We start from the raw sequence: 13,770 nt of genomic DNA on the forward strand, positions 1-13,770 counted from the left end.
TTTTAGGAACGCTATTGCAATGTCAGATTCTAGCATAAAACCTAAAGAGGCTGTACAGACCAGTGTTGTTTGTTTGTTTAAAAAAAAAAAAAGTCTGAGCATATGTCGTGCCACGTGCTGCTTGATTAAGAATGACTGGAAAAAAAAAAGCCTTTGCTTGTTTATATAGCTGTTCTAGCTATATAAGCAGACATAGCACTTGAGATAAGTAAGCATAATTTCTACCCTAGAGAATTTCTGACCAGAACAGGGGTAAAATGTGCAAGTAATAGTACTTCTCTCACAAATATAAAGTAGCATTTTCAGGTTCCCATTTTAAATATGGTACAAATATTTTTAGAAGATCTTGCTAGAGAAGAACAGTCAGTTTTACAACAGATTCTTATTCCAGTAACTTTAACTTGCATAGTTAGCAGTAAAGGTTAGCCTTGCCCAATGATCAAATGGTTACAGTTTTTGTTTCACAATTTAAATGAGTCTGGTGCCATATTGGGAACTGGGTAATCCTCTTTTTGTAGGATAGCAACTGATAGCAAACTTATTCAGCAACCTTTGCAGTAATGGAATATGATGTTTATGTTATAAAAGTACACTGTCACATGTGATGGGTCTTTTTTTTAGTTAGGGAGGGAGCTATAATGTGGTCAGTATTTTAAAATTGTACAAGAAGTTACTTCATTTGAAATGTGAGACTCCTGATGATGGAATATTTAGTCAATTGTATTGTGTAATACAGTTTCACTTCCATGAAACTATCTAATTTCCTTTCATGTTGAAAGAATGTCATTGACCGGAAGCCATACCCAGATGATGAAAATCTAGTGGAAGTGAAGTTCGCTCGCACCCCTATAATGTCGACGTATCTCGTAGCATTTGTGGTGGGAGAATATGACTTTGTAGAGACCAGGTCGCTTGATGGTGTCTTAGTGCGTGTTTACACCCCTGTGGGCAAAGCAGAACAAGGAAAGTTTGCATTAGAGGTAAATGCGCTTAGAGCAATTTCATTATTGCTATAGAAATCTGACAGGCTGAAAACATCTCTACTGTGTTCAGTCATCTAAATCAATGCAAAGCTTATGAGGGTGGGGTTTTTGGGGTTTTTTTTGGCTTTAATAACTTGGAGAGACAGGGCTTGATATTAAACGAAAAAAATGTGGGCAAATTACAAGTATGTAATGACAAAAACATACATTTTAATTCACTTGTTGTGATTTGATGATGTATGCTCTTGTCCAAAGACAATGAAAAGTGCTGAAGGGTAGGCTACAGCCTGGGAGGAAAAGGGGATGGGATGGGGGTGTGTGGGGGGGAGTCCTGTACTCTGGTGCCCTGGAACCTGGCAGTGCGGTTTCTGGAACAAAGCCTGTCTGTGTTGATTTCTTAGGCTAATTTGAGCCATGAAGAAGTTTTCAAGTTTCACCTATTGCTCCAAGTTAACATATTTACTAGGTTTCTCCTTTTATCTCTTACAGGTTGCTGCTAAAACTCTGCCTTTTTATAAGGACTACTTCAATGTTCCTTATCCTCTTCCTAAAATTGATCTCATAGCTATTGCAGACTTTGCTGCTGGTAAAGTAACTCACTTTTATTGATGAACTGTGTTTTATTTGAATTTTAAACATTTAGGAAGAGGTGTGTATCAATATCAATAAACCTTTGTATTTATTTTATAAAGGTGCCATGGAGAACTGGGGCCTTGTTACTTATAGGTATGCTGTTAAAATACTGTCTTTCCCCCTCTTTGTTCACTAATTTTTTGGAAGTAATTGAATTAGTTTGAGGAAGCTGTAGTGATTGGGTATCAACCCAAATAAGACTGAGTAAATACCTTCAACTCTAGCTTCAGTTTGGTTAATTTTGACTTCTGCAGCAGCGTGCGTTATTGTACAAACCTTAGGAAGGCAAGAATGAGCTATTACGACTACTGTCCAAGGGTGTGAGATTTTTAAGTGTCTGGCAGCACTGCCTGTTCTACAAGAGAACTTTCTTGGCTGCTTTTTTTTCCCCCATAAAAGTTATGTACTTACTGACACAGCTTAAGAGTTTATTTTATATTGTAGGCAAGTTGGTAAATTTCAGCAACCACAGTATAATCATGTGGGTTTGAGTAATTCAAAAGTATTAACTTGCCTTCCTTTTCAGTTTTTTGTTAATCTGATCAAGCTTTTGTACCTTTGCTTGATACTCTTATAGTATCTGTCCTCATTGTTAGAATGATCTTTCTCTGTTTTGTATAACATTGGACTTATAAGCTTTGGACTTAAATCCTGAAATCATTTGAATTTATTCTGCTAAACTTTTAATTTGGCTTTTAAAGATTGTAATGGAAATTTGAGCCCAGGCTTAAAATCTACTTGTCTGCATATTGCAATTCTGATGAAATCTGATACCTTACTCCCTGTGGAAAAAAATATTTGTCCTGGATGAGTAGAATTTTTGGAAGCCTTTCTTAATTTTAGTGTTACATTCTTCCCTTATGCTCAGTTTGGCACGCTCGCTTTATCCCTTTGGGGACAGAAGGTTGGCATAATATGCAGGCGCCATCTATGTTTTGAGATGCTTTTTTTTTTTTTCCCCCCCCCCCTTCGAGTTGCAGGAATCCAGAAGTCCTTTCTGACTGACCCAAATCCTGATCACGACAGGGGTGTTTATAGCTGAAGGTGGTGTGCCTAACCTAGGGAGCGCGGGCCTGTGTGTGTGCGTGCGTGTGTGTGTGTGCACCTTGTGTGGAGAATCTTGTGCAGCTGCAGTGGCAAGGGTAACAAGGCTGATTGTGCACTTGGAAGAATTTCTTCTGGGATGAGGGAGGGAGAGAAGACTTGCTGTGCATATATCATGCAGTGCAAAGGGAGTTACAGTTAAGGTGAGATTGTGCCCCCTGCCCTTCCCTTCTTTCTAGATTATGTAGGTGAGCTATTTTATAAATACAGGGTAAATTTTCTTGTTCCTGCCTGGGTTTTTGCACTTGTCTTCTTGCATGCCATAAGGAATTGTTGCTCCAAAGCATTCCAACAGCTGTGGAACTTACCAAAACAATTTAATGTGCAAACTGAAATAGCTTTTGGGTTTTTAGGGTTTTTTTTCTGTTGTACTGATCACTTTTTAGCTTGCTTAGGTAATATAACCTACTTTTGACTTTTTTTGTTTTGTTTTTTTTCCCTAGGCATATAATATTCAGTTCAATTCTCTTTCTCTCTTAAATACAGGGAGACTGCATTGCTCATTGACCCCAAAAATTCCTGTTCTTCATCTCGCCAGTGGGTAGCTCTGGTTGTAGGACATGAACTTGCTCATCAGTGGTTTGGAAACCTCGTGACCATGGTATCTAATAGTTACAAGTATTTCTTTTATTTTTCTTTCACATGTACTTCATATACTGTGTTGCTTTTTCACATGTCCCTTTGATAACAGGCATGTTACCTTTAAAATGCTTTTTAAAGTATTTAAATAATAGTACTTTATTAGCACTTTCTTCTTTACTAGTATGTTCTTTAAAAGTATTTCTCAATCTTTTCTGTGTGAAATAATGTTCACTTGTTTGAATATAGTCCTAGCTACAGCTGAGCAGGTGTTCCGTGGAAATGATTTTGGCCAGTCAGATTGCTTAGAAGCAATAAACCACCATTTTCTTTTTGTGTAGGGATAATTCACTCATCAGGCTTTCATACCAAGCAGGCATATCAGTATCAACTTGGCATTGCAAATTATTCTGGTACAATAGTTGAAAAGTTGCATTGTAGTAACTCATATGAGTTATTTTGGATATATGGGGAGCCAGATGTCTGAATGGTTTGATGTTTAAGGCATTTTGGTAGGAATAGAAGCATTGTATGAGGCAGAAAGACTGAAATCTGTAAATAAGTCCCATCTAGTGCTAAAATCTGAAACCCACATCTTTCAAAGCTTCTGCTCTTAACAAATAGTTTCAGCTTACTCTATTAATTAGATCTGACATTCTTCTCAAGCCCTGCAAACAAACATCTGAACCCACATATTTCACAGGCTAGGAAGTTTTTTATATTGTTAGAAACCATCGTGTTTGGTAGAAAAAGCATGGCCTCAGGAGCTGGAAAATCTTCGTTGCTCTGGCTTTCAGGCTGCTTAAATGGAATGTGTGTAGAGGGAAGAGAATCCCCAGTGTAAACATTAACTAAAGCACTAAGCAGAAGTTTTCAAACTCTTCCATAATGCTGCGCATCTTAAAATCTAGTCAACTAAGTCTCTTCTTGTTTGTGATAACACAGGTAACTTCCCCATTCATGTGAGAGCAGCGCAATATTTACATGGAAAAGTAATACTAAAATAATATATTTTTAGCTTTTAATGCAGCTGAGCAGCTGGGAGCAAGGAGAGCCAGAATCATGTGACTAGACAACTTTGTAGGTTGCCAGCAAGTGCCTTGGGGGCCACTAGTGATCCACGAACCATTTGTGGTCTTTCTGACCATTGTTTGAGAACTGATGCAGTAAGCTTAAGATAGTGTTGTTTACAAGAATTTCTAAAATTTATACTGAATTAGCTTCTTATTTTTCTTTTGGAGTACTAGGTCTTCCAAAAACTTTCTTTTCTTTAGGAAACTTTTCTCTTTGGTTATTTTCTTATGTTCTGTGATGCATCTGTGAAAAGTGGTTCCAACTTTACCTCTTGTGTTTCCAGGAGGTCATTTTTCTTCTATAACCTGAGGTGCGTACATCACATCAGGAAGCCTCAGTAGCATCACTGGTTTAGTTTGCCAGTAGCAGATCCTATTGGATAGCACAATATACCAGTTCTTCTGCAACAAAGATAAATGAAATCAAACTGGTTCCATGGAAAGTAATAGATTCTTGAGTAATTAGGTTGCTAGTGGGATGAGGGAGAAGATTTAGAAGTTCAACCTAATTCCTCAAGAATCTACTTCACAGTTGCATTAATCCTTTGGCAACAATCTTTTCATTTATGTATTGAAACCTTGTCTTGGAAACAGATGTAATCAGAAATGTGGAAGAAAATTGGATAGTCTCCACTCTAAAAATAAAGCTAGACTTATCTGTGTAGAGTTTCAGTAACAGCTTTCCCTATTGAAATTCCACCCTCCCTGTGGTAAATGTTTCATTCATAATAGAAGCAGCAGTGCTTTGCAGAACTGCTTGCTGGATTGACAGCATCTGTTCAGTTTCTTTTACTTAAGGGCCCAAATCATTGTAATTACACTCTCCTGGGTTAACTGCCCCTATTTGCTTTTAAAGAGTAGTAAGTAACTACAGTTATGGAAAAGGGTGGGTTTTTTTCCTCACTATCTATAGCTGGTTTCCTTATCTCTCCTACTTCAGTTAAATATTAGAAACGAAGGAAGAATTTTAAAATGTCAGTGCAACATTCTTAGCTTAAAAAAACAAAGCCCATCTTTGGCTGGTGTATATGAAACAACCCTTAACTGTTTACTAGATTCCAGCTTTTCATGGTCTAGAAAACTTCAAATTCCAGATTTTTCACTGTATTTAAGCATGCTTCTGTAGTAGAGCTATTTCAGTCCTTAAACTGTTACAAGACAGAGAGGAATATAGTTACAATGTGTTGATTACTCTTGGGCTGCTGACTTCTTTATAGAGAGGAACTTGTGGTTACTGAAGTGTTACCTGTCTCTCTGATTCTTGATCAGCAAGCTTCTTATTGATTAAATGCAACTTTTGGATTTTTTTTTTTTTCATTCTGTGCTTAAATCTTTCCAGGAATGGTGGACCCATCTCTGGCTGAATGAAGGATTTGCATCCTGGATTGAGTACCTATGTGTAGATCACTGTTTTCCAGAGTATGATATCTGGACTCAATTTGTTTCTGCTGATTACACACGAGCTCAAGAGCTTGATGCCTTAGACAACAGTCATCCTATTGAAGTAAGTTCTGTCTTTCGGTTATTGGTTGTCTTCCTTTTTTTTTTTTTTTTTTTTCCAGCTGGATGTGAGCTTTTTTCCTGTTAGGGAAAAAGGGGAATTGTGCAGTCATTCATAATGCAGAGGAAAATAGACGATTGCATTTACACTTTGAATTTTCCTCTACTAAAATTAGGATTTAAGAAATGAGGTTTAAGGGTTTGATGATGGCTTCTTTTGGAGTTTTTCTGCTCTACTGACTTAAAATGGTGAAGTTGTGATCAAAACCCATTATTACTTGTGTTTTGTTTTGGTTTCTGATCAAAGTGGGTAGTTTTCTGACCTTTGAGCACAGTAAAGTAGCTACTGACTTATTCCAGTGCTTGACAATATAAAACAGAGATGCTACAGCGCTAGCTACCACTTAGTGCAGTATAGCCCAGAGCCCGAGCTACCAAATTTTGCCAGGCTTGTGCTAATTTCCATCTGAGGCCACCTTAGATGTTTGTGTTGTACTCTCAGATTTGGGAGCGTGATACAGGCAGTCTTGAAATAAGCAGGGTCCAGCTGAGCTTGCTGCTTTGGAAACAAGGCAGTAGTCCACAGCGATGAAGAGAAAGCAGCAGCAGTGAGCTCAGTTACAGTGACTTTGAGAGCTGTGCTGGAAGAAAACTCCCTTGTAATTCATAAAGATCAGCACAGACGAGTTCTCAGACGTCTAAGGAAATGCTTGATGTAATAGATGTTGGGAAATGACCCTGCTTTGTACAACAGGCAGGTCTAGGTCACTTTAGAATAGCTGTTACTCACTGAATGCAGTTCCTGAATATACATTCCTCACTGTCCCAGGATTAAACAACTTCCGCTCTGTTTTTTGCTTTTGGGTAAGCATTGAACCAAAGGACTGAAGCAAGATCCCTAGGTCTATTTGCTTGAATATCAAAAGCTAAGTTAAAGTATGTTTAACATATAAACCAATCCTAATCCAGCCATATGTCATTGACTGGGTGCAGAGAGATTCCACTAAGACAAGTTAGTGGTGATGATGCATGCACCTTTCTAAGTGAGAAAAGTCTGCTCCTTAAACAACAGAACAAGCAAGATCAAAATCTTACAGCAGTTAAAATTGTTCTCACTATAAATTATCCTTTTTTACCACAGGTTAGTGTTGGCCATCCAGCTGAAGTAGATGAAATATTTGATGCTATTTCTTACAGCAAGGGAGCATCTGTAATCCGAATGCTACATGACTACATTGGTGATGAGGTAAAAAGATTGTTGTTAAAAAGCTTAACTTAGATTGTCAAATCTTTTAACAGTTACAGACATCTGTTTTTGATTTTTTTAAATACTGCATAATCTGTGTTTCAAAAACTTTTCTCCCCTTTGTTTTGGGCTGTATTTAAACTTACAAAGGAGAAATAAGACAAGTGGGAATTAATGAGTGGGAAAATATGCAAATATAACTATTTAAATACTTAAAGCTGGCTAACAAAAATGTTGTAAGCTATTCGGTCTAGTAGCACAGATCAGGAGGGAGTTACTGATCCTAGGATTCTCTGGCTGGTTCTTGAATATAAGTGCAGTGCAGAGGGAATACAGCAAGAGCCTCCATTCTGGTGCCCTGACATATTCAATTGTATGTTCCCAGGACTTTCGGAAAGGAATGAATTTATATTTAACCAAGTTCCAGCAGAAGAATGCAGCTACAGGTAACTGATTATTATATGCTTAAGAAAAATAATTTCTGGAGAAAAAAATGTTAGTGCTAAAGTGATAGATTCTTAAATAGCCATTTTTCCAACTGAGATCACTGAAATACAAGGAAATAATAGGCTTGTTTCTAGTTTTTGTACAGTGTGTCCTCAGCACAGCAAGAATTCAGCATCCTCTAGAGGTTCTCAAACTCAGGAGTATTTGGCTGAGGTAATCTGAAGGGGCTGCATTTGCCATTGATAACCTGTTTGTGCAATAATCTAAATTAGAAATAGTACGTTGATTGCCATATAAGCCTTTTGCAAGCTTTCTTTTGCAGAATTGATTATGTGTGATTAAACAGTTCAAACAAAGCCTTGTCTAACATCTTACAGCTCTTTCTTTATATGGTCCTTTTTTGTGTATCAGATGTAAATGTGGAAGTGGAGCGTCATGCTTTATCGGTATAAAGCAGTCCATGTAGTCGGTTGAGTCTTTGGCGTAATATATGAAAAACCTAGGGAAAAGATGCTTCTGTTTACCATTTTGAATATTTAATGCTCACTTGTCTCATACTTCATCACAATGTGTATTGTGGATTTTTTGTTGTTTTTGTTTTATAAGTTGTAATGAAGCTTTTTTACCCTCCGTGAGTAGTTAAACTATTTCCTTTTTTTGTGTGTGTGTGTGAATCATCTGTTACAATTTTATAAAGAAAAAAAAAACTTGCAGGGCAAACTGGAGGAATAATACAACCCCCCACTCTCCAGTACCTGTATAGCCTTCTTAATAGCATCTGAAGTAGCAATACTCTGGGAGTCTTCAGTCTGACTTTTCTTCTGCAGAGGATCTTTGGGAAAGCCTGGAAAAAGCCAGTGGCAAACCTATTGCTGCTGTGATGAATACATGGACCAAACAAATGGGATTTCCCCTTATTTATGTGGAAGCTGAACAGGTAAATTGTACAATTCTCCATACATAACTCTACGTTCTTTCAGCACTTTGGATCAAAGATTCTGCCTGTAACTGTGTTTTAGATCAAATTTATTAGCATCCAATCACTTAAAAAAAACCAAAAAACCTCTTTGATCAGGATGCTGTACAGGGAATTGCTTTGTTTAGTGACAAATCTGTTCCTGAAGGGAAGGGAAGTGCAGTTCACTTGAGAAACCTAGTACAAAGTGATATGCAGTTCATGCACAAGTGCTGCAGATCATGTGCTTGGCATTTGCTGACATAGCCCGTTTGCCCTGTGTATGTGAAATGGGGTGGGGAGTGGGTGGGCAATATCTGATTTAGCTCCCCTTACCAGATGTTTTGCTTCTCACTCCAGCTGATTATGCTTATTCTACAAGATTGCAGGGAGAGTGAGAATCAGTGGCTGGAAGCTGAAGCCAGACAACAAATTCAAATAAGAAGTAGGGCATGTATGTTTTAATAGTAGGAGTGATTAATGCATTAGAATGAATTCTTGAGATAGCTTCTCTTTTTGGAGGAAAGCACAAATTACCCCAAGTTTAACAGAGTGGACATGAATAAACTTTGATATACAGAAGCTGAAACAAGATATTCTGATAATTCCCTTCTTAAATTCTATGAATATTAAAGTAAGTTGCAACTCTATTGTGACTTTGTAGGGTGCTTTCATACTGTCTTCTAATAGTGCTGTTTGCTCAGCTTCTGTCTTCATTGAAATGTTGTTCGGTGTTGAATCTTGAAAATGGTTAATACTACTATAGTATTAATTTTCCTCTTTTTTTTAGCAAGAAGAGGACAAAGTGTTGAAGTTAGTCCAGAAGAAATTCTGTGCCAGTGGACCATATACTGGTAAGACAAGCTAAGAGCAGGAATGGAGCATTCATTGCTTTTCATGCAGTGGCAGCAATTTTGAGAGCTCAAACAGCTGCACTGCTGAGCAGGCAGGTGCTCTGCTTAGATTCAGGTGTTACTATTTCCTTCTCCCTCTCCCTCCTTTTTTTTTTTTTTTTTTTTTAAACTTCAGAATTAATCTAAGGCAGATTGCTCTCACACTTGTCTCCATGTCCTCCTTGTGTGAAGGAGAATGCCATTCTTCTACAGACTTCTGTTCAGTTTTCATTCTGAGATGCTTCTCTTCTGATGTCCATTTTAAGGCCAGCACTGCTATCTGAGGAGCTCTGTATTATTAGCTTTACAGTAGTGATGGAATAAAAATGCCTCATACGGAAGCTAAGTCAATCTTAAGACACAAATTCCACCTACCTTTTCATACTTATGGAAATTAAAGTGTTTGGCTTCAAAAGCTGTTTAGAGATCCTTGGTTTTGGACTGTAGAACTGTCTTTTTACTTCAGTTTTTTGCCTTTTCAACTGTGAAATTAAGCTTGCTTAAACTGTTGCTAAAACTTGTTTGAACATTGGACAAAATTTCTCAGTGTCGTTTGCATACCTTTTTTCCTTAGGCCTTCCTTTTTTTGGTTTCTCCTTTTAGGGGAGGACTTCCCCATGTGGATGGTGCCCATAAGCATTTGTACAAGTGATGACCCCACCTGTGCCAAAATGCAAATATTGATGGACAAGGCAGAGCTGACCTTGGTTTTGAAAGACATAAAACCAGACCAGTGGGTGAAAGTAAGTTGGCACAAAGGAGAACATATTACTGGGAATAAAAGCCTGCGTCACTGTGGTGTTCCCCAGCATTTCATTTTCCTCTTCTCTTTTGTTTTGTTTTTTGCTTGTTTGTTTGTTTCTTGCAATCTTGTATTTCTTTTGAAAGGGCCTCTCTGTGCTGCTATTGGATATTTGCTCCTCTATAATGCTACTTAGTGTGGTCCTTTCTCTTCAAAGGTTTGTTTCCAAGAGTAGTCTAGACAGTGTAAAGTCAAACCATTTAGACATCCAAGCTCAGAAAAAGAGTGCCATTAAATAGAGGCAGCTTTTGAGTTGATCTATGGTGGCTTTTTCAGTATCTCATAGCGACCACAGCTTAGTTAAAGTCCATCCTGAGCAAAAATAGTCCTGTTTATCTTTCATTAGTGTGAAGGTTTTCTACTGGCTATGACCAGGCAAATACAAATCTGCAAGTAGAAAAAATTCACTGTTGAGGTCTGTTGCAGGCACCAGTCAGAAACTGAATTTAAAAACTGAAAGGTAGCGACTGGTTGGGATTACTGCTATATGAACTACTGCACTGAAGAGTAATTGTTCCTAAACTGGAGCTGTAATCTGAGAGATGACTCTGTGAAATAACATTAAGCACTAGTCTCTTTCTGATTCTAAGTCAGACCTTCCCATTTGATTAGCAGAGGCATTCCAGCTGTTAGGCCTGTGTATTCCCTAGAATCACCACATCAGTCTGGGTCCTCTCTGGTAATAAAGAGGGACATGTAATGAAAACTCTGGAAAACCCCCTGTCTAAATGAGGGTGAAGATTGCTATTGCTTCCTGAGAAGGCAAGCATCCAGCTAAGTCCAAGGTCAATTGTAGGACTGCTGGCTACAAAGGTTATCAGTCTGTGAAGTTTTTAGTCAGTGCCATAGTCCTTCTGACGACTGCCAGCTGGACTGACCACAGTTATAGTACCGCCATAGGGGGTTGTTTCCTGATGAGTTCAGCAATGCTTTTGTCTTATTTGTATCAGGTACTATTGCTCAACAGACCCAAATATTTGAGCCCCTACACTGAAACATTAGTATGTAGTAGTGCTTATCTAGCATGTAGTTCATCAAGCTTACTAACTGTGACTTGCTTTTACACAGGGCAGAGATACTTACTCTCCTTTCTTAAGGATATGGAAAGATTTATGCAAACCATTTCACAAAATTTGAGTGGTTCCCGAATGTTGCAGTGGTTCTCTCTCCATCAAAATTGAATTGAGCAAACTGTGGGAATGAGGTTACATTGGATTTGGTTTTCCTTTGAACAGTTAAATTTGAACCGAAAAATACTAGTCACAGCTCTGTTCCAAAAGTCTAGATTCTAGTGCCTGCAGCTTCCTGCAGTTTATTTTCTCAGGTGCATGACTACCCTTACTTCAGTTAAGAGTTACCCCCTAAAAGAGAAATTTCTCTTCTCTCCTCACTCCTTGTTTTAATTCTAGCCTCTTGTTTCTTCATGCAAAACTGTCCCAGCTTTCTCTTGTCTTCTGTACTTCTCATTGAGCATTCCTGGTTTAAAAATCTTGTTAGTCTTTTCCTCTAACAAATTTATAATTTCTTCTTTTGATCCCTATACAAAATAGTAATGATTTAAATGACAATGACTTCTCTGCATTGCAATGCTTTGAGAATTTCTAGTGGTCCAAAAATAAAAAGGCATTTCCTTATTTATTCCTTACTTGTAATTGTTTCACTCTTTTGGTACATTTCAGTTAAACCTTGGAACAGTAGGGTTTTACCGTACTCAGTATAGCCCTGACATGCTGGAGAGTTTAATACCAGCGATCAAAGACCTCTCCCTACCCCCTGTGGACAGGCTTGGCCTGCAGAATGATCTTTTTTCTCTGGTAAGCAACCTTTTTGTTATTCTGTGTTCTACTGTCCAATAATGAGAGCTACAGTAACTGCAGAAATCAGTGTCTGAAGAGCCAGTCTCAAGTTTCTGGAGGCAAAGCACCTTTGAGATTACTGCATACATCTAGCTATTAATTAGCATGACAAGTTCTAACTTGCATGATAAGACTTAAATCCTATGGTAGCAGCCTGTCTATAATTTCTGTTTTACTGTTTCCCATAGTGGTGTATCATACTTTAGGTTTTTTATTAAATTAAAAGTATTGGAAAACTTACTTTCTTTTATCTCATCAATTTGTCTCATCTCATTTAATAAGTCTCAAAGACTTTATCAAAGACTTTATCAGCACCAGGTGCTTTACTCAGATGGGCTTGTTAAAACAGTCTTCCACTGGAGAAAGTGGCTATTGTGGATTCTTATTGTTTAACAGCAAGGGATTACCCCTAAAGCACTTTCCTTTTCTTGCTAGTCAGCAAATGTATGGAAACTTTTAAATGTAGTTTTGATTCCCTGCCCCTCTAGCTTCAAAGCTTGCAACTTTTGTCATGGCTTAGTTGAAAGTGTTTGAAACTACAGCTTGAGTCTGTTTCCCAAATATTTCAGGCCTATGGGACAAAAAATAAGTAGTAAATAATGCACATAAGAACATTATATGTTAGACTTTTATTTTGGTTTCAATTTTAATTTATCTTTTTGTCACAGTTGAAGATAGCTTAAATAGTAAAAATTGACCTTCATCTCTATTCCTGTATCATAAGTTATTGTTCTGTTTCCAGATTAGCAAAAACTGAGCAATCTGGTTGGAGACCATCACTTTAGATATTATGAACTACACTAAGCACAGAGTGTTTTTTCACAATGTTCTGAAGCAGTTAATATGAATTTTTCCAGGCAGAGGTGGAAAGGCAGCACTTTTTGTACTAATTCATGAAAGCAGGAAGGGAAAATGACTTCTGCAGTTTTATGCTCTCAATTTAATGAAGAGCAAAAATTAAATCTCTAAATCTTCATAGGTTTTTTTTTTAGTTAAAATAAGATTTTGGTGGGTGTAGTATCTGGCTGAGAATAATTCTGGGGGTTTAGTTATCTCTTGCCAGCATTGCTGCAATTTTGATAAGTCACTTAATCTCCTTGTCTGTTTCCTGTTTGCAAAATGTGCTTATAATTATGTAGCTGTATCCTTGTAAAGTGCTTACCTGGGTATAAAAAGCATTGTGTGCCCTGAGCAGACAGCTGAAGTATTTTGACTGGTGCTGACCCACCTTGGCAGAACCCCACAACAGAGAAAAATGTACTTCATGCTTGGAATGTGCAAACTGAACAGGGAGGATGGTTTAAATAATGCAGTGATCTTAGTTCTGTTTGGAGGTAAGATTAATCTGTGTCTTTTCCTCTCCCAGGCCCGAGCTGGAATCATTAGCACTGTAGAGGTTCTAAAAGTCATGGAAGCTTTTGTGAATGAGCCCAATTATACTGTGTGGAGCGACCTCAGCTGTAACCTGGGGATTCTCTCAACTCTCTTGTCCCACACAGACTTCTATGAGGAAATCCAGGTCTTCGTGAAAGATGTCTTTTCACCGATAGGGGAGAGACTGGGATGGGACCCCAAACCTGGAGAGGGTAGGAAACTTATGTTGTGAAATCTAGTAGTGGTTTTGAAATACTGCTGTGTAAATAGGCCATCAAGATTTTGGGATGGGGAGAGAGAAGGGAAGAAGAAAGACTAAAGTAGG

The 13,770-nt window shown here is 37.9% G+C and overlaps 1 protein-coding gene across 3 annotated transcripts in view; it reads left to right on the top strand.

The window, feature by feature from the left end:
* The window catches only part of NPEPPS (aminopeptidase puromycin sensitive), a 41,088-nt gene that overhangs the window by 21,297 nt on the left and 6,021 nt on the right, over positions 1 to 13,770 (top strand). For all 3 annotated transcript variants that reach the window (XM_067311807.1, XM_067311810.1, XM_067311809.1), the window contains exons 6-17: positions 780 to 980; positions 1,473 to 1,569; positions 1,676 to 1,709; positions 3,207 to 3,321; positions 5,712 to 5,876; positions 7,014 to 7,118; positions 7,504 to 7,564; positions 8,393 to 8,502; positions 9,311 to 9,374; positions 10,017 to 10,156; positions 11,895 to 12,029; positions 13,438 to 13,657. In XM_067311807.1, coding sequence (XP_067167908.1) covers positions 780 to 980; positions 1,473 to 1,569; positions 1,676 to 1,709; positions 3,207 to 3,321; positions 5,712 to 5,876; positions 7,014 to 7,118; positions 7,504 to 7,564; positions 8,393 to 8,502; positions 9,311 to 9,374; positions 10,017 to 10,156; positions 11,895 to 12,029; positions 13,438 to 13,657 — 1,447 coding nt within the window. The remainder of the gene's footprint in view (positions 1 to 779; positions 981 to 1,472; positions 1,570 to 1,675; positions 1,710 to 3,206; positions 3,322 to 5,711; positions 5,877 to 7,013; positions 7,119 to 7,503; positions 7,565 to 8,392; positions 8,503 to 9,310; positions 9,375 to 10,016; positions 10,157 to 11,894; positions 12,030 to 13,437; positions 13,658 to 13,770) is intronic.

This window comes from Apteryx mantelli, chromosome 28 (assembly GCF_036417845.1).
Source record: "Apteryx mantelli isolate bAptMan1 chromosome 28, bAptMan1.hap1, whole genome shotgun sequence".
NCBI classification, from domain to species: domain Eukaryota; kingdom Metazoa; phylum Chordata; class Aves; order Apterygiformes; family Apterygidae; genus Apteryx; species Apteryx mantelli.